A 20440-nucleotide genomic window follows, 5' to 3' on the forward strand; every position below is an offset into this window, starting at 1 on the left:
GACGCAAGTAATGAATGAGCATATTTTTGCTTGTCTTGTTTCTATGATTGTTAAAAGGTGAGAACACGGTGCATTACCATGTAGTCATGCCAGTAATGCTGACTTCAGCCACACACACACGAGCCCAGAGGCAATTCTTCACCTTCATTGGTTGGTGGAAATAGGTAGGTATTAGTATATAACAATGTCTGTAGGGATACAAAAATGAGTTCACCCTTGATCTTGTAAAACAGCAGCAAAACGAGTTTATTACAGAATATTACATTTGTCTTACAGCCTGAACCATTTTACAAGCAAAACTAGTGAAGCTACATGTATCAAATAAAACAGGCACTTTATGAAAGAGAAGCAGCTGTCTTCCTTACCTAACACAGTCTACTGTCTTCCTTAACTAACACAGTCTTCTAACACACCATATGGTGTCTTCAAACAATGATTCCTGTATTACTATCATGTGAGACAGCCTGTCTCATAAGATGATACATATTTATCTAGTGGACTGTCTAGTCTGAAAGGAGAGCCTGGAAAGGAACAATACATGTACATGTACATGTACATGGTCATGATTGGAACATGGAACAACTGTGAACTATGGTTCACTCTTTTTTTTATTATTACTGTCTCACTGACTTTCCAGCTCCTGTTTTTAAACCAAAGAGCAATCTGTCACTTCTGAATTAGACCCTTTCTCCAGAACTTTGGTTCAGCTTTGGGTTTTGCCAGCATATTTTCATACCCCATGAGGTGGTTGAAGTATTTGGGGACCTCGAACCACAACTTGTTAACATACATGGGCTCCTGGTCAAAGTAGAAGCTGGTGAACTTTCCCTTCAGGGTTCTCTTGGCTCTCTCATGGACAGGTGTGATGTCTTCAGGTGTGAACTGAAACCTCCTGTCTCCGATGGCCTTGTTGAACTTGATGGCAGTGTACAGGTTCTTGTCTTGTCGATAGTACAGCCGTAGGACAAACCGAGAAGTCAGCATGTTCATGGACCAGGGAATGGCTATGATTATTGCCATGGTGGCAGCCATAACTATTGTGAACATCACATTGCTCAGCTCAGCATACTGCTCAACCCCATTGGTGAAGAGGGAGACCATAGTGATCACACTGGACCCATAGATAAAAATCTTGAAGGCCACCAGGATGGGTGCGATCTTAGACTCGTACACAAGTTTTCCAAACGTCTTTTCCTCCTCCTCAATCTTCTGCCTGATCCTGGCGAGCTTTCTTAAGAAAGTTTCCTTCTCCTTGCCACCTGTACCTGGTCCATGACCTGGCTGTGAGAGTTGTTGTGAGGACATCCCCCTGTATGGGCTGTGGTTGGTTATGTTGGTCACAGCAGACACACATACCACACGTCCATGGGAAAACGTTGCACCAGAGAAGAATTTCCTAGGCAAGACACATGTCTGTCTAATGGTTGCAAGTAACAGCCGCATGGTGGATGCTGAAATTAGGCTGGAGATGAGACGAGTCCACTGTTCTTAAGGCCTAGATATCCACTAGCGCCGTACTCTGTCAAAAGAAAATATTCACTGCATCAACAGGGTCATCCGTAAAGAAACATGTACGGATGTATTTAGTTTACTATTACGTCTGTGGCCTTTACATGTACCTAATACAATCGTGAACTAACCTCCTTGATTTGGCCAAGCACACCAGCTAGGTCACACCTACTCTTCTCGATAAATGTACTAGTACTATAGACTGGGTTTAGATGTCAAGGAATTCCCTTAGACTGTAGTTTTGTAGACAAGAGAAGCCATTCATGTACGCAAGAGACAGGTAATACGAACCACAACCATAAGAGAGAAGCTAGCACTAGTACTAGTTGGGTGGGACGTAGGTCAGGTGGGGAGGGGGGCACTCTACAAAGAATCGGGGCCTCAAATATTCTTTTCTGGACTTGTTCGTATCACAATGAGTTTTGTAACGATGAATACCTACCTGTCCTGTGTTTCTATCCTGATTTTATGGTCTAGACGTTACCATGGAGACGGAAACACGCGTTTTGCTACATTTTTCCGCACACACACCGCCATACTGCCTGTCACCTTTGACCCGAATCAGCTGTTAGGAAGGAATGTGCCATATTACAAAACGGGGATGTTCATGACAAAATAGTAGAGCGAATTCCTTCCATAAACCTCATTAAAAAATTACACAGACTAAATTTACTTATATATCTGGATATGTACATAACAAACGTTGTGAAGTATACAAGGCAAATAAGTTCTTACAGAGTTGCTAAATAACAGTAAACTTACCCCTCAGAAATAGTCGCACCGTCCACAGCGATCATGGCGTCGAAAAAAGGTTCCGACAAGTACTCAGTTCTTCTTCCGACTTACAACGAGCGGGACAACCTGCCCCTGATCGTCTGGCTGCTCGTCAGGGCGTTCCAGCAAAGGTAGAGCGTTCGTACATCCTTAGATCAAGGGAATTCGCCGTTTTGTTAGGGGGAGGGGGAGGCTTGAGTGCGCTTCGCAGGCGTGTGATCAGATATGCTGATGTGGCAACTTGTACCGTTAGAAATTGCATCACTTTCTGTACTCCGTGTTTTACATTTATAATATGGTCTACGTGAAAAAAAAAAGATTGCCAGTATTCTCCTGGACAGCCACTCTGGTTATCATAAGCCACTCTGGTTATCATAAGTACTTTTCGATAACTTGCTATGTAGTTTGTATGCCCTAAGCGAGTACTCGTACGTGTATGGGCATGGAGGTATATATACCTCCATGGTATGGGAGCCCCTGCATACAAATAGTGTAATCTCCAAGCCGATACGTTGGATACAGGCGGCCAATGGATACAGGACAGGCCAATATAAAGTCCCCTTGCCCCACCGAATCTGCTTGGAGATTACAAATAGTGTAGCACCCAGGCTGTTGTGTAACTACTTGATAACACAGATATATACTGTAGTAGTTTAAGTTCAATCGTCTTCAATGGCCTATTAATCAACAACCAAGCAAACAATAAAATAAAACAGATACTAGTAACTGAAAATAAAAACTGTTGTTCTGTTCCAGTGGCCATGACTTTGAGATTATAGTGATAGATGACGGCAGCCCGGACGGTACACTGGAGGTGGCCCAACAGCTGGAAAACATCTACGGCAAGGACAAAATTGTGAGTACAGTTCTACAATTATTATTACATTGAAATACACTAATAGTCATACAGTATATCATGAACCAAAGTTGCAATGTTTGCTTCATTATATTTTGACAGCAACTGGTAGGCAAATGGCTATTCCCAAAGGCATATTATTTTATAACATTTCCAATGATCTTGTATTTGAAATACGTAGTATGTTAACATGCAATTATTTTTTGCAATGAAGATAATAATATTTGATATTTATTATCATGTTTATTATTATTATCATATTGATATTTCTCCTAAATGTTTTGTTAGGTACTAAGACCAAGAGCAAAGAAGCTAGGACTAGGTAAGTATGTCTTTTTCTGGTAAAAGAAACAGAAAACTTAGAATACACAATTCCTACATACGTTGTCCTGCACACATTGATATATGAAGTCTGATATTGAGTATGTTTTGTTTGTGAGAATGAGATTCATACATCTGTTACTACACCTCTGTACTTTGAAGATGTTCTCAAATGAACATATTCACATGGTTTCCTATTGTTCTTCTGATGACAGGAACTGCCTACATCCATGGCATGAAGCACGCTACAGGAAACTTTGTCATCATCATGGATGCTGACCTCTCTCACCATGTAAGACATTTTTTTTAAATGTTAGAAAGGGCAGTTGGGAATTACAGGTTGATAAAAAAAAAACACAATGTATGGTATCACCGTATGTCCCTCCATATGCATGGTACATATATGTAATGGGGAATGGGACAATAAACAGCTTGTGTGCTAGGTTCAGAAAGTACATGTAGACCAACTTTCCTCAAGTCAATATGACTCTTGCAATAAATATTGTAATGGTACACTGGTGAAATACACAATCACAGATGATACGATACAGCAATGTCCTACATATTTGTTTTCCTTCTAGCAAAATGCTATCATGTCATAAACTAACTCAAGATATTGATGTTTATATTCACTCTGCAGCCAAAGTTCATTCCAGAATTCATAAGGTGAGTTTCTAGTAATAAATTCTACAAATCTATTGACTGAATGAATGTGAACATTTTAACCTAAGTTTTAAAATTAAATATCTGTCAGTAAAGGTTTTATCTCATCTTCAGACAATAACATCTGAACATGAAAAAAGAGAATATATGTAACAGTTGTCTATGTTTTCCAGTAAACAACAGGAGAGAGACTATGATGTTGTGTCAGGCACCAGGTACAGGGGAAGTGGAGGGGTCTATGGATGGGATCTTAAGAGGAAGCTCATCAGGTGGGTACATGTTGTAGACACTAGCCTGGTTACCTGACCTATTTCAGCTCCCAAGTCTTTATGCTCTCCTAGCTATAGCCTGATTAAATCGCTTTTGCCGGCCGCCCAACATCCAGCCGGCACCCTTGGGTGGCGGACTATGTAGGGAGCCCCCCAGAGCTTGGGTTTCACAGGCTAATGCTCTCCGACCTGAAAGGATACAGACTTGGGAGTCTTTTCCTGTACCTGCAAAGCTGGTGTGTTATGTCAAGTGCCAGTTATTCTGGCAGGCTAATTCAGGTAATAATTCAGGCAGAGCTTTGAATGATGAAAAGTTTCTCTCTCTGTAGCCGAGGTGCAAACTATCTGACTCAGATCCTGCTGAGGCCAGGGGCATCGGACTTGACAGGGAGTTTCAGGTAAGCTCATGTCTATATTGATAAAAATTCCAGTTACCCCAGGTTTTCCCTGTATGCCTATTAAGTAGTAGTGCATCTTTTGTCTCCACTTTTCTATATACGTTTGTTATGTGTCTGTTATATCTTGACCTAGCCCGTCGTGGTTTGAATAAAGGTATTTCAATTTCAATTTCAATTAAACTACATGTATGCATAGTTGCTATATGCCTATATAACTACATGCATGCAAACTTTTATATGGTACGAGTGGTATGAATGAATTTATCAGCATTTCCAAAACATGATTCATATGCAATGCCTTTGATTTGCTGACTCATTCGTCAATTTACTTGTAAACTTTTTGTTCTACCCTTTCTCCTGTATGTACTTTTGAATCTCTCTCTGTCTCGACTTTTGAATAGCTACATTGTAATTACATATATTATTTTACAATTACACATGTATATCTAAGAATACATACATCTTTCCCCCTCTGTTAGGCTCTATAAGAAAGCAGTGCTGGAGAAGTTGGTTGAGAGCTGTGTGTCCAAAGGCTACGTCTTCCAAATGGAGATGATCGTGCGCGCCAGGCAGCTAGGCTTTACCATTGGAGAGGTGGGTCAAGAGTTAGCGCCTTAGTGCTGGGGCTTACATGTCACCTACAATCTGATATCTCAATATTGATGCCACCTAAAATATGCAGTGTACAAAATACTTCTTTGAAAAATTACCGCAAAAATTAGGTTGCCCATCAGAATTTTAGGTTGCCCCACCTTTTAGTAATGTTACATACATAAGCCTTTGACAACTAGTAATAGCCATTAATACCTAAAATTAAAAAGCATCTGCCCGGATATAGTGGTGCAAGCCAAGTGGGCATGACTTTTTTTGGGGGGGGGGGCATTCTTAAAATTCAGGTAGCGCACTGGGCTACCTAGGTTCAAAAATAGGTTGCCCGAAGTAAAATTTGGTTGCCCGGGGCAACTGGGCAACCAGGTATTTTGCACGCTGATATGCCATGGATGTCTCTGTATATGGAGCCCATACTGTCGTGGCATATTCTAGAGGTGGCATCAATGCTGAGATATCAAGGCAGGCCAATAAAACATGGTGTGGTTGCCATCAAATATAGAACATATATTTTAGTGGTCTGCATTTTTAAGCCATAGTTTATTGTTGTCTTTCTTTGTATATGGATCCCATAATATTATGATTGTGGCTTAAAAATGCAGACCACTAGAATACTGTTACAGTATATATTCTATTATTCTATGGTAACCACACTATGTTTTATTGGCCTGCTCTGTTATCGTATTTTCTCTTTAACACCCCTTAGGTTCCTGTAATCATCCATTTATAATGTCAAATGCCTGGCCATTAAACATACATCTGAAGAATGTGTCAATCAATACAACACAACAGCGCTGCAAGCGTTATCGACACATAGTCAGTAACTCAGCCCGCAAGTCAACGACCGCTCTACTTTTGACAGAAATGCCTAAAACATTGGGTGCACAAAAAAACTTATGGGTGCACCATATGAAACAAAACCTAATTGCAGGTCTTGCTGCTCCTCTTCTGATCTTGAATCTGAAATGGGAACTAACTTCAAAATCTTAAACAAGTACTACCACAAAGATTTTATTATTTTTCTGATACTTAGAGACCAAGAATATCCGGTATACTATTATACATTTCTGATGTTAAAAATTCCTACAAAAATATTAGGTGCACAACTCCAATTTTGGGTGCACTAAGGTGCACATGTACCCAGTGAGTATTTCGAGCCCTGGCTCTACTTCTGAGCAGTCGGTTTGCCCAAAGCACACTTGTGGCACCAGACAAAATTGATTGCAAGGCTACGTGGAGGTATAATTGCAATGGGTCTGCACTGAGGGATATCAGTATTACTGTGTATGTCACAGAGAAATGACAGATGTACTAATTATTTCTGGATTTCGTTTGAGCGGTTTTTCAGTAGTAAGTAGTAGTAGTAAGCCTTTATTTAAACTCGAAAGCCAAGGTCCATTGTAAGAAAATAGCCAATGATGCTTCAAGGCTCAAAATACTGGGTGCATGTGCACCTTAGTGCACCCAAATTTGGAACTGTGAACCCAACCTTTTTCTGTGGGTGCACAAGTGCACCCAAATGTTTTTGTAGGATTACAGGGAGTCTGTATGTGAAGATAATGATGTTAAATGTATATTAGTATACAGCGTATTGTAAAGTTAATAACATCCACGTCTCAGAAAAGTAACAAAATCATTGTTATAGTGCTTTTCTTTAAAAATCAAAAATAATAATTATTAGGATTTGCTGACATTCTGTTTATCTTATACATTGTATGGTGCACCCCAAAGGAATATTGAGCACCCAATTTTTTAGGTTGGGTGCACGGTGCACCAGTGCACCTATTCCCATAAATGAATTTCAAGCCCTGTGCTTTATATACAGGTATAGGAATGACTTGGCATTTACAGGTGATGGTTATTTTGCAGGTCCCCATCACATTTGTGGACAGGGTGTACGGAGAGTCCAAACTGGGAGGAAACGAGGTCATCTCTTTTGCAAAAGGTCTCCTGTACCTGTTTGCTACTACATAAGGCTGTAGGGTAACATCGCATTGTTCCTGCGAAGCTGGTGTGTTACGCCAAAAGGTGGTTATACCGGCTATACAGATACAGATACACATTGTGTGGGACATTACACAGAAGCCTTATTCCTTTTAGCATTGTGAACAGTTTTTATCATACATCTATCTGGCTGAGATTCTGTAATTGAAGTCACATCATTTTGCAATCAATTGAAGTCATCTCATTTGTGCCTTAACTCATTGATTTATATTCATGTATTGCATTATCAGTTTTATCACTAATGGTATTTTAGCCCTTCCAAAGAGAAAATCATTGACAAGCTTGAAGTCATGAATGCTTACTTTCATTCTTGATGTGTATGAGGTATATTCACGCAAGCCAAAGACGTTGGACCTTATCCATAGACAATTAAAATGCCACTACTTGATAAAATACAGAGATTTACTTCTATTGTAATGTCCATTATTAGTGGAGTGTGAATTGTTGTTTAGTAATGTTTACTTTGATGTCTTACCTTCAACTTCAAGAATGTACCTTGGAACTGCCTCATACAGCTACAGTTATGGGACAATGGGCTTAAAAGCTCCATCTTGTGGAGAGTCTGAATTTTGCAAAGTCAAGCCAAGGTTGTTTCAGTTTGATTCAGTACAATATGTCAAGTATGATTGTATTGATTAATGTTTGTGATGCTAATATCTACCTGTGCAATTGCAATTTTGTATGGTGCTATTTAATTTAGAAATGCAAAGTCAGTAACAATTGTTATGGTTCTATCCTTTTTGTGTAATCAGTATATATAATGTACTTTGGTAAGTCAACATTCCAACATATTTCCAAAATGCACTTCTTTGATAAAGAGAATTGTTATAGCTGTTAAGGATAAAATACAAATAATTTCTTAATAATGTAGTTGACTTCTTAAATTTTGTATCATCACCTTTACCACACCACTTCTCAGATATGAAAATTAATAAATTGCTGTATTTGAACGAATAGCAACTAAAAACAAATTGCTTTTCTCCAGTCTTTGCAAATTTTAATTACTAGCAATGATGTAGTAGAGCATTCCTTTTCATTTCCTTGATCTTAACGTCATCTGCATTTGATGAATAATGAAATATACTATATACTTTGAATTCTTGTATGTTCTTTTTGTGGGAATCCATTGCACTGTTACGCATTCAACATTTTGCTCTTTGTATGTTTGTCTTCTAAGACTGCCAAAGACAACCTTGTGCACATTGTTAGACCATGGTGACTGCAAAGTGAAGTTCAGTAAGTCATAATACTTTAGGTGACGATTTACCGCAACTTCACACAAAATATAGCAGGCATTATGATATTGCTACCCCACTTCTTAATGGGATCAAGCCCTAGTACCACTAAGCAGAGCTTTGTCTATAGCTATAGCATCGGCAGAAATGGACTACCGTTGACATGGCCAAGTCAGAGGATTTAGTGAGATGCTAGTATTTCAGGATTGCCATCTCTGACACAGTTTAACGACACAAGGGGAGGATTGTCTTCCCACTACTATATTGTAATTCAGCAATCTCCAGAGAGCCATCATAGGTAGAAGCAGTGCCATAAGGAGGGATAAAGTTCAAAATTGTGGACCTCAATGCCTAGCATACATCATTTTGCTAAATGGTTGAGAAATAGGCATTATTTCTATCGGTAGGCCAGTAGGTTGTTACCATATGCCTTTTGCTATGCCTGCCTTTCAGCTATGAACTTTCTAGAATACTCGCAGGTAATTTCAGAGTCCCACGTTGCAACAGATTTTATGGATGATATGCCAAGTGCCACGGGCGTGTGTCATTTCAAATAAATGCAGTATTCCCGGCGCACCCGAAATGTAGGTCATTTGTGGCATTGCTCCAGTAATGGCGCGCCATTTTTCTGTGCAATAAGGCTCGAAAATGTCCCCGCAGAAAACGGTTTATTGTCAAAGTGACTAGGGATGGTCGTTAGAAATAGCTTTATTGGAATTTGGCGAGATGATGATGGTAGGATTACATTCTGATGGCAGTTGCAATTGGGTTTTGCGGGGATGGGTTTCAGGTTGGTGATAGCTGTGTGGATAGCTGAGTGGTTAGGCTAGCAGAAAAGGGATCGAGGGGTCATGGGTTTGATCCCCGGCTTGGTGTTGTATCCTTGGGAAAGGCACTTTCCTCATACCACCCAGGTGTAAATGCAATGTAGGTAGTACTAGTACAGTAACTTCTATCTAGTTTTGGTTCAGGAGGTAGTGGTGAAAGGAGAGGGATGGGCTCCACCTTCTAATAATGTGCCCTTAACACGTGGATGAACAACCCACTGCCATCCAGGTGTAAATGGGTACTTATCTTCAAACTGGTTACCTCAGCTCCAGACCCAACTTGGAGGCGCCCTAGAGGCCACCCCAGGAGCAGATGGGAGGACAAAGTTTTCAACGCACTGGACACTCTAGGGGTCAGCAGAACTGACTGGAGTGATCTGGTAGAAAACACAACATCTTGGAGAGACATGTCTACAGCCACTATGCATCTCCACTGATGCCTGCGGTTGATTGATTGATCTTACTTTGTAGAAGTAGTGGTGGAAGAAAAGGAGATCGGATCCACCTTCCAATACCACACCTGCAACACAGTATATGAACAACCCAAAGCCACCTATGGCTTCCAGAATGCTATGGGACCTTCACCTTGTACCAATTCATTCTTTCCTAGAACTATCGCAGAGTGGAACTCCCTGTCACCAAGTACAGTAGGGGCATTGTCATTAGATAAAGGGCTAGGTGCACCAAATCGATCAATGTAATGTAGCCAGCTGCCGCTGGTGTGTTACGCCGAAAGGCAGTTATACCAGCTATACAAATACAGATACCAATGAAGCACTCCAGTTGCATACATTCAGTTTCATACGTTATAAGATCATCAAGGTTCCAGATGGTGCAGACTTCAATAGGCAATGCTACAAAGCTGTATAACAATACCTTCTAACAACACAGTTACAATAGTGAGCTGAAATGAAGGGTGACATTTGCCCCTTAGATAAAACTTCAATTTCTCACGTCTTTATCTCTGTCACTGTGTTCCTCAGAGCCTATTTAGCTGTAAGCTCACTTATTCTTGGAAGCTGGCAATCTAGCAATGCTCCATTATGTATCATGGACCTAGTAAACCTAAGCACTCCATTGGGTCCCAACCAAACTGTCCTGAATGTATCTTTAAATATCTTCCCTACCATTTTCCTTTGCAGGCTTGTCCATAACAGAAAGCTCTCAAGAGGATTCAGGGATGTAAATCTTTACTCCTCGCTAAACTAAAACTTGATTTGTCAAGGTCACTCCAGTAAAAAGAGCATCCAAGGCCTGTGTGTGCCGTAGTTTCTATAGCTTAAGTATCTATAATTCAATGAATTTGAATGAGCTTGGGGAGTGTCTTTCCCCAAGCAGCCCATTGCAGACTTACTTACTGCAGTGGTTTAAATCAGTTGGGTTCAATCTTCAATTTTAGTGAAACATCTCTCAAGGACTTGTCCAGAGGTTTAGATATACATTGTAGGCAAATTTGGCACAAGCAAGATGCCCAAACAATGCATGCCATACCATTTGGATGGGTATCTTGAAAATGTTTTAGATGCTTCTTGAGATTATTACCTACGAGATATATTGAATCAAATCATTGTTATGAACTTGCAAATCTTACTGAAAAGATAGATCTTACTTTAAACGATTTAATACCTTAAAGTTTACTTAACTTTTGCAGAACCCACAGAAATTACAAACAAAGACATTGCAGTTGTACCGAAACTGCATTGGCTCAATAAGCTAACATTATTGTGTACAATCAAACACTGCGATTTATGTCCAGTGAATTCCAAAACTATTTAGAGTATGTAGAGCGCATAATTGACTCTTTCAATCATTTATTACATAACCACCGTAACTCTTCAAGAGTTAAAGGTCTTCTATAGACTATAAAACACATTTAAAGCAACATGAATTTTTTATAATTGCAAAATTGCAGTCAGGGCAAAGACTTCAAGGTTATCCCACAACCTTAAGTGATGAGTACCTGTGAAGACAAAGGATTGTAGTGTATTGGGCAGCTAATTGATATTGATATATATATATATTTATTTAATTAAGAATGAACAAACCAAGAAAGCTTGCAAACTAATTGTACTGCAAGTAGCAGGTATAACATTGTTTGTAATGTCAATAATTGCGTATAACTACATGTACCAAGTTTCATGAAAAAACAGAAGTCAATAGAAACACCAACAAAAGGTAAATCTTTCTGGTGCAGGAAATATTCAATGTTACCGTAACAGTATTTTGAGCCCTGGCTAGAGTATGATCATTGCATTAGTTTGCTCACAGGATGTCTGCAACTCTGCTGGTGGTGAGGGAGCAGGCTGAGGGATGCTTCTCCACAAGTTCTAGCATACTGAGGGCATACCATCTCGCTGGGGACAGGCTTCTCTGGAGGGAGGAAACAAAGTACCATAATTTGTTTAATTTATTTGCACAAGATATACTGGTACACTGTGTGTGGACTATTCAACATTGATCCACAGGACAGGGCCATATGGAGACATGGAGTCCAGTCTAGCCAACTGCTGCCCACCCCTGAGACAGGGAAGCCAGCAGCAGTATAATCAAAGCCAAGATACGTGCATGTATGTATGTACGTACACAGATTTTGTAACGAAATGTACCTGTAACTGTATAGAAGGAAAAAACAAATTGTATTCATTTGGCAGATGAGGGAGGGAGCCTACAAGGCATTATACAAAGCCCTCCTCCTCCTTCAAACTTTAAATTCAACAGATAGCAAGATAAGAATTATAATAGCACAATCAGGCCATTTTTTCTGATTTGCAAAAAAAAAAAAGAATTCTGCTTCTGAATCAACTCAAAAATGCTCATATTTTGCCCCCAACAGTTGAGGAAATTCCTTTTCTTCCAAGTTGTTACAGTTTTTTCCATCTATCAAGGCAGTGGTTTGATTAAAAGTTCAAAATTTGTACTTTAAATTTTAACCCAGCCTTTTTTGTTGACTTCATGGCTCATATTGTAGCATTTGGGGCTATAATAGGATGCCTAGACCTGTTTTTATTTTTATTTTTTTCGCCCTGTCGCTTCATATTTTTTCTGAAAAAATCCGAGAACCAACAAATTAAATTGGTGTGGCCTCAATGAAGAATGATATAGATGACCAAAAGATAATACAGGACAAGAATGCATTTAGATAACAGTAAAAGTATAACTGTCAAATCCTATCTCACTAAGAATAGTACATAATTTTTGAGATCAGGTTCTGTAAGTTATAATAGAAAGTAAAACTTCTTGAGGGAGAGCATAAACATTGCATTGAAATCTGTAAATGTTCACCATCAATTTGGTACTTTGCTTACTCTAATACCCTTCAGCCCGTATTCTCTGAACATATGGCTATTATTTATGCCACTTCAAGACCTAAACACAGTAACCTTAATACAGACAAATATCAGTACAGCACAAAGGCTAGTCATTATGGCAGTCCTCAGGGTACAAGCAAATGGATACTCAATCTTTCTTACTGTGGAGTTACTTGTCAGTTGGGAGCTAGTAATAATTGGTACAGAGCTATGCATGCCTGAAGTATGTACATTCAAGTTTTCTTCATTGTACATGTACTTTAGAGAGGCACCAGCCCTGCAGCTTAATGGCCTCATTCCTAAAGACAAAGACGTGTGGCAGGTGACACTTGAGTCAAAATCCTAGCACAACAACAGTCTGGTGATCTCTGACTCTCACACATACATGTAGCATAACCTACCTACCAACTACCGTAGGACTATGTAACAAACTTTCAGAGGCAATAAGTTCATAGAAGTTCATGATTTATTTCCTCAGTGCCATCTTCAGTCCAGCTGCTAATGCTGTATATACTAATTAAAATAATAATAAAAAAAAGTACTGTCTATTCAACATGGAATAAAATTTGACTAGTAACCCAGAAAGTTTTTGGGAAGAAAAAGGTTGTGTGCCTGTTGGATATACAATTCACACATACAATGTATATTATACCAGTAGACCTAAATGTGCTCAATGACAAAGGGATTTGAAAAGGATGCAGGTGAAACAATAAAAAAGCTGTCATATCAAATATCAAAGCCTAACAGAAGAACTAAGTGCAAGTCCCTCTGAAAATAGAGTAAGCGCGACCTGTCACTACATGCATTCCTGTAGGGTCACGAGTCTCACGTGTTTGCAAATCCCCCTTGGACAATCAATTGAGTTTCCACCTGCCAGTGCAGGTCCCGGGAGGGCCCAGGTTGTCACTGACAGATGAGGTTCAGACTACCTGGCTGTCCTTACCGTGATCCAGGGAGTAAGGTGCTCACAGGTGTGGGAGTTGAACGGCCCCAGATGAGACAGGCAGCCCACGAAGGTGGAAGGTGATATATCGGCATTCTGTGGCAATTGTTGGAGGATGGGATTACAACGTACTCAGTATTGTTGGTTAACAATATAAGTTGTATTTAGTAATACATTTGGAACCGCATATCTCACTCTTGTTGTAACAGTGTCTTATAATGAATGTCACAATTACTTAACATGTGGGACTGCATTGTTAGCAGTTAAAACAATTAACTTCAGTGCACAGTGAATCAGTCATAATTGCCTTCAATGAAGATGACATTCATCAAAACTTGGGCTCTTGTTAAACCAGTGGATGTGAATATAGAACTTTGCTATTCAGGACAATAATTATATATAATATGGTTTGACACCTATGCAAGTTATTATTCACTACTAACAGCACACAATGTTTTGCATCGTAAAAAACATCATAAAACATCCCACCCATTGCAGCTGTCACAGTGTGCATTACTTTCTTTAATCCCCATTTGATTAATTGCACACTCACCCAAAGTCGGTAGACAAGTCTGGCTATCATAAAAAGTCCATTTCAATTGTCAGGCTGTATGCATTACTTTCTTCAATCCCCATTTCATTAACTGCACACTCACCCAAAGTCGGTAGACAAGTCTGGCTATCATAAAACAATAAAAAGTCGATTTTCATTAATTGCACACTCACCCAAAGTCTGTGAACAAGTCTGGCTACCTCTGCTGTAAGGTCTGGCACATCTCCAAGCTTCTTGGAATCCTCAATGACTCCGAGGAGGAACCTGGAACATGCACTGGGACTTTGTTAGCATTAGCCCTAAAGCCTTTTATCTTCATCAAAGCCTTCATATAACTTTATCACTTTGTAATGAAATTGTATTGCTCTGTTGAGTGGCATGTAATAGTTTTAATTTCCCAGAGGAAGGAGTGGTGCATTATGCCAACACTTACTGAGAACAATTGACTGCTAAAAGAATCAGAAGTAATAAGCAGAAGTAGTAAACAGGCAGTGTAAATATTAGGAAAGCAGACTCTGCCATAATTGAAGTTCAATGATAATGGAGATTCAATCAATGTATAAATCAAATCTCCTAAAGCTACAGGTAGCATTCAGATTCATGCAGCAATGTATGTAAATAAAAGAATGCATACACACTTTAGACTAGTTATGACTAGAACATATTGCTATAACTATTTTCTTTCCAAAGAAGACACTTACACATACCTGTGGCACATTCTGGCATACACCACATCCTTTGCAGCTAGTGGTAGCAGAATGCACCTCTGCTGGGAGCTTCCCTCCTCAACAGGTGTTGATGCCAGTGGCAACTCAGTTGACTGCCTCTCTATGGGACTGCTAGTCACTCTAACTGGAGTGTACCCACTAGCAACAGCTGGAGCCTTTGATAAGTCAGCATGTGTGGCATCCTTGCTGCAGTGCTCTTGCTCTGTAGGTTCAGTATTTGGATCAGCGTTTTCTTTCATGGCATACACTTCTGAAACATCCAAACAGTCTGAGGCTGTTTTCTCTTTGCAACCATCTGCAAGTGCATCCTGTGTGGTGATGTCTGGTTGTTGTGGAACACTGTGTAACCAGGAAACCTGGCTGCAAAGCTTTGTGAGGTTTCTCAGGTGGATGCTCCCTTTTGGAGTAGATGCAATGCTTGCATCTGGGCTTTTAATAGTCTTTTCAGCTTCATTATTCAGGTCACTGCAACTGTCTTTGTTCTCCATGACCAAATGCTCTTCAGTGACAGTGTGACATGCCATTGCTGATTTTGTTTCACCTACAGCATGATACATTGGCTTTACTGTAGTGCCAGAGTATGCAACTGTTTGCCTGTTTTCTTCAACATCCAACATGCCATCTTCAGAATCCTCTGTCAATCTGCCTGCTGGGTAGGCTTTTCCTTTGGTAGATGTATCCCCCTCACAATGATTTCTCTGTAGTCTGTCTGCACACAGTTGTTGAGTGTGGTTCAAGAGTGACAATGCTGCTACATCGTTCCCTGTGGTAGGTTCCTGTGCACCAATGTACAGCCTACTTGTGGTAAATGGTTTGTATGGGGAGCCCTTGTCCTCCTGTTGCCCGTGAACATGTGGATGTCTGATGACAGCAATGTACCCAAAGTCTTCAGTCCTCTCACATCTATCTTGCCCTTGCAAATTGTAACCAGTTGATGACTCTGATTTATGGCAATGGGCCTCAACTTCTGCATCTGACAATGCAACCAGTTTGGGTTTAGACTTTGGTGGTTTCATTTCTCCTTTGGAACTAGGCAGTTTGTTTGTGACTGACTTGCTGTCCTTGCTTGGAGGATGTGAGTATGAGTGATCGGTATTGATCGCAACTTTGCTTTCACTCTGTGCTGGATCCGGGAGAGATGAAACAGCATTCGAACTGTTGCTGGGATTTATGATGCTATCTACGGGAAACTGCTTCTTGGCTATTGAAATGTCCGTCTTTGTCAAAGTCTGGATCTCCAATACTGTCTTGGACATCTGCATCAGCCTTTGTGATGCTGATGACAGGCAGCGTTCACTGAACTCCATCAAAGTCTTTGGGTTTCCACTTTGTTTGGTAAAGTCACTCTTATCGGAGCTCTTTTCTTGGAGGCGGTTAATGGGCTGCTGATCATTGTCAGGCCTGGATAATATCAACTCTATCTGTAGTCTGCCATCTGGGCCAACCTGGCACACTGAGGCTCTGCCCTGGTAAACTCCCCATTTATGCTGATGACTGCAGTAACTGTTGTCCTTATCTGAACGAGTCACACTTGCCCCAGTCTTAGCCATCTTGATGAAGACTGAATGTTCAGGGATGTTTCTGCTTCTGTGTGCATCATAACTCACAGCACTGCCTTGTGTACCATGTGCATCAATACCTGATACAATCTCCTGCTGGTCTAGCACTGCCTCAGATTCTATGCTGGCTAGTGATGACAGGTTTTCTCTGCTGGGGGCTTTCTCACTTGAAGTGGGAAAACACTCTGGGCAGCTGCAAAGTTGCCTTTTCTTCTTGGTCCTTTTCTGTTTCTTCACTTCAGCAGCTTCCTTTACCTCTTTACCATATGCTTTCTTCAGCACCATTCTTGGTTGATCCAGCATAGAAACTATGCATGAAACTCCCAGGTGGTTTGCCTCACACAGTAGTAACTCATACTCAGCAAAGTCCGGAGGTAGCATGAGTTTTCCTGTTCTGAAGAAGTTTAGGATGTGACGGAACATCTCAGCGTCACCTGTGATGTAAAGCATCCCATCCACACATTTAGGGATCCGAGAATGCCTGGCAGCTTCAGTAAGCACGTGCCTGCTGGCTTCGTACGTCTGGTTTCCAACATAAACCGTAACTACTTCAGAACCAAAGGAAGAATGGTTGGCGGTGTCCTCATTGCTATGTAATGGCTGCAGATCAGCCTTTCTTGGTGGACATGAGAAAGGACAGTGACTTTTAGCTGGTTGAAGGAAGGGAGGTGACCTTTGAAAGTCTTCTACAGCAGAAACAAGTGCAGGGATGTTGGATACCTTCACTGCCTTGTACATGTCATGAAAGTCAGAGATATCATCAAGGAGAAGGAGCCTACTCACTCCCAAACACTGACTTGCCTGTGCAAACAAGTTTCCAGATCCGTGGACAACAAGGCCCTTTCCATCCCTTGTGAGTGAAATTTCCAGCCTTCCAAGATTGTGTGTGGATGAGACTCTCTGTAATATCTCTATAGCCATGATGTATATGGGAGGGCAACATTGCTGTTCAATGTCATTTGCAGGTTTCTTTTGGTTACTCTGTGAATTATCATCATTGGAGAAGTAACCTCTTTCTTTGTCAGTGATCCCATATTTCTTCAACTCATCCATGATTCTACCAGCTTCTGAAAGGTATTGTGGAACCAGGCAAACGCCATGGTGACAGGAGTTCAAGATGTGCCTGAAGTTGTCATTGTCGCAATGGATGAAAGCAAAGCCATTTTCTGTAAGCCAGGCCAGACTTGAATTCTGCAAGAGCAGAGGGTACTTTTGCAAGACAGCAATGTTTGTGAGGAAGGGTCTGCCTGTATTCATCTCCAAACTCCTGTACCTGGCATGACCTATCCTAAGGCCTTTGTCATTGAAGTGTTCTTCAGAGTCATTCTTTCTAACTCTCTCCAGCTTCTCAACAAGGGCCCTGATCCCATATGTTTCTCTAGCTTCGTGTATAAGCAGCTCATGTTCATTGAAACCTGGGGGTAGCACTAACTCCCCAGTTGTTATGAAGTTCAACACATGCTGAAACATCCTTCCATCCCCTTCAACAAACAACACGTTAGTGTCTGAACCATACAGGGATACGGCCTGGTACAGTTTTGACTCTGTGTAACGTACCAGTAGGTTCTTGTTCGCGCAATACCACTGTCCACCTACGTTTAGATGGACTTCGTCAAGGCTGTGCAGTTTGGTATGACCACTGGCTTCCATCTTTCTGCTCTGTACGCTATAGTAGTGCGAGCTGAAAATCAAAATGAAATCCAACAGTTACTACACTACACTTGTCTAGCAAGATAGCAAGTAAGAAAAGCCCTGTACCATTTGCCACTGCTAATACCAGACTATACTTAAGTACGTCAAAGTTTACGCCCCCCCCCCTTCGCCCTCCCCACCACAGCGGCTTATTTGCAGCTGATGGCAGAGCGTTCGGTTTTCAATCCATTATACAAAGATCTACAAACAACCAAGGGTCCCACTAATTCACCCTGTTGGTGTTTCTTTTCTCTGGCTAGTACACACAATGCATTTTGCAAGAGTTTAACTTTTCTTGTCATAGTTTGGTGAATTCGAACAACTGTGAGGGAGGGGTGATGTCACTGTTCGTCTCAGGCCAAATGTTTTTACTCCGCGCACTGGATCAAATATAGAAACGTCCCAAATCTATTCCAAGACAACTTACCTTAATAATCTGACAGGTGAAGATTAGCCTTCTTGCTCCATTGTGAAAATAATGACGAAAATGTCACCATATCATCGCGTTCGAAGCGCGACCTCCGAAGTTCGCAGACGATAGAGTTCCATGATCACGTGACCAATGCAGAACTGTGCTCTCGTTCCCAGAACACTGTCCCGACATGGAGGTGATCTTTTTAATTTTAGACACCATTTATCATTTGTCTGAAAGCGCATTCGTCTTTAACTTGGTGGAAGTCCCAACTACTAAGTACCTAATACCAGCCCAGAAGAGAACAAGAAATAGCATTATGCCTTCAAGTACCAGAGTTATCAACCATTGAGGTGTTCAAAAATTCATTCTTTTCTAGAACTATAGCAGAGTGCAGTGGAACTCACTGTCACCAAGTACAGTAGGGGCATTATAATTAGATAGCTTTAAACAAAGTCTACAGCTAGATGTTCAAGGGTTAGGTGTACCAAGTCGATCGGTGTAACGTAGCCAGCTGCCGCCGCGCCGCGTGCCTGCGAAGCTGGTGTGTTACGCCGAAAGGTTTGCCGGCTATACAGATACAGAATGCAGATACAGAACTTAAGAAGACACCGCGGTGACGTAGGCAAAGCTTTGGGCGCCAGATTTAATTGGATACTGAGGTGCGCGTTCACTGTTTTGGTGATTAATTGTTCTCATTAGAAGATAACAAACATTTGCTTTACAGTAAGGTCACCAAGGTTTAGATGTAAGTCAGCCTATATCTAGTAGACAACAGACTGCATATTTCCTGATGCCTCCACATGGCCTACTTTGCTAACTTTGACGTCCCATGCGGCAACACCAGTCAGTTGGCGACCAGTTACTAATAGATGGACTCAAGGACAGAATCAATGAATCTACATCGATCTTTAGAAAGAGACCCATTTAGTTGTGGGGTTGAACCGCCCTTACACACACAGACCTTCTTCATTCATCATGATGTCCCATAGATTAACGATAATGACAGACAGTTTGGTGATGACGACCGTGTATAACAGAGGGTCGATCAGCAGCGTTCTTACTTTTAAGCCCCAGTGACATAGATCGTACAATGCATCTACGATGGAGGGTTATCGTATCCAGAACCGTGCCTATCTAGTAGTTTTATGTCTGAGTGGGTTAGGATTAGGATCAGACACGGTTCTGGATAGTCTCCTGGTATCCATGAACGTACATTTGCCCCAGGCACGCTTCTGGATACGCTTGAACTATCTGAGAGCATTTCCAAAAGAACCTTGCATGAGCATGGTTATGGATATAGCACGATTCTAGGCTGTATACAATGGTTTTTTCTCGACGATCGTGCCTAATGTCGTAGATATGAGACTGAGAAACTGGCACAAAATTGAAATATTGCACGCGTTTCTTCTCATACATGTACCTACGACTACTCTCCAAGCAGAGGTTTGGGTTTTGGGGGTACATGTATTTTTAGTGTGTTTTTAGGCTTTTTTATCGGGGTTTCTCTTTTGCACTGAATTTTTTTTCCCACCAAACCCAACCCTGTTTTGAATAGGTTTGCCCCTCCCCGAGGTGAGTGCCGGCAGAGGTTGGGTTTGGTGGGAAAATAAAAATACCCCCAAAACCCAAACCTCTGCTTGGAGAGTACCTACGACGGCATCATCATCAAACCCATGGCTTGAGCCGTAGCTAGGGACAGTCTGTCCGTTCACAAATGGCGACATTTGTGGGGTCGTGTGGCGTAGCGGTAGAGTGCTCGACTCGAAACCAAGAGGTC

General features: G+C 41.1%; 3 protein-coding genes across 4 annotated transcripts; 1 reads left to right on the top strand and 2 right to left on the bottom strand.

Annotated features, from left to right (window-relative positions):
* Positions 1–226: 226 nt before the first annotated feature.
* LOC109479408 (transmembrane protein 70, mitochondrial-like) lies at positions 227–2064 on the bottom strand. The gene is made up of 2 exons (XM_019781373.1): positions 1952–2064; positions 227–1519 (listed from the first exon to the last, which is right to left on the bottom strand). The coding sequence occupies exon 2, from the start codon at positions 1441–1443 to the stop codon at positions 667–669; it is 777 nt and encodes a 258-aa protein (XP_019636932.1). The 5' UTR covers positions 1444–1519; positions 1952–2064; the 3' UTR covers positions 227–666.
* Positions 2065–2285: 221 nt separating this feature from the next.
* Positions 2286–7561, top strand: LOC109479355 (dolichol-phosphate mannosyltransferase subunit 1-like). Of its 2 annotated transcripts, XM_019781307.1 has the most exons (10): positions 2286–2414; positions 3040–3139; positions 3428–3461; positions 3676–3752; positions 4101–4126; positions 4297–4392; positions 4722–4790; positions 5270–5384; positions 7269–7390; positions 7459–7561. In XM_019781307.1, the coding sequence occupies exons 1-9, from the start codon at positions 2305–2307 to the stop codon at positions 7371–7373; spliced, it is 732 nt and encodes a 243-aa protein (XP_019636866.1). In that variant the 5' UTR covers positions 2286–2304; the 3' UTR covers positions 7374–7390; positions 7459–7561. The 2 variants fall into 2 exon arrangements, with proteins under 2 accessions (XP_019636866.1, XP_019636865.1); XM_019781306.1 differs by having other exon boundaries at positions 7269–7561.
* A 4049-nt stretch (positions 7562–11610) lies between these two features.
* On the bottom strand, positions 11611–18206 carry LOC109479356. Its single transcript, XM_019781308.1, has 4 exons — positions 14977–18206; positions 14443–14533; positions 13717–13812; positions 11611–11835 (listed from the first exon to the last, which is right to left on the bottom strand). The coding sequence occupies exons 1-4, from the start codon at positions 18204–18206 to the stop codon at positions 11728–11730; spliced, it is 3525 nt and encodes a 1174-aa protein (XP_019636867.1). The 3' UTR covers positions 11611–11727.
* Positions 18207–20440: the final 2234 nt, after the last annotated feature.

Source organism: Branchiostoma belcheri, unplaced genomic scaffold (assembly GCF_001625305.1).
Source record: "Branchiostoma belcheri isolate BF01 breed outbred unplaced genomic scaffold, Haploidv18h27 scaffold48, whole genome shotgun sequence".
In the NCBI taxonomy this organism is placed as follows: domain Eukaryota; kingdom Metazoa; phylum Chordata; class Leptocardii; order Amphioxiformes; family Branchiostomatidae; genus Branchiostoma; species Branchiostoma belcheri.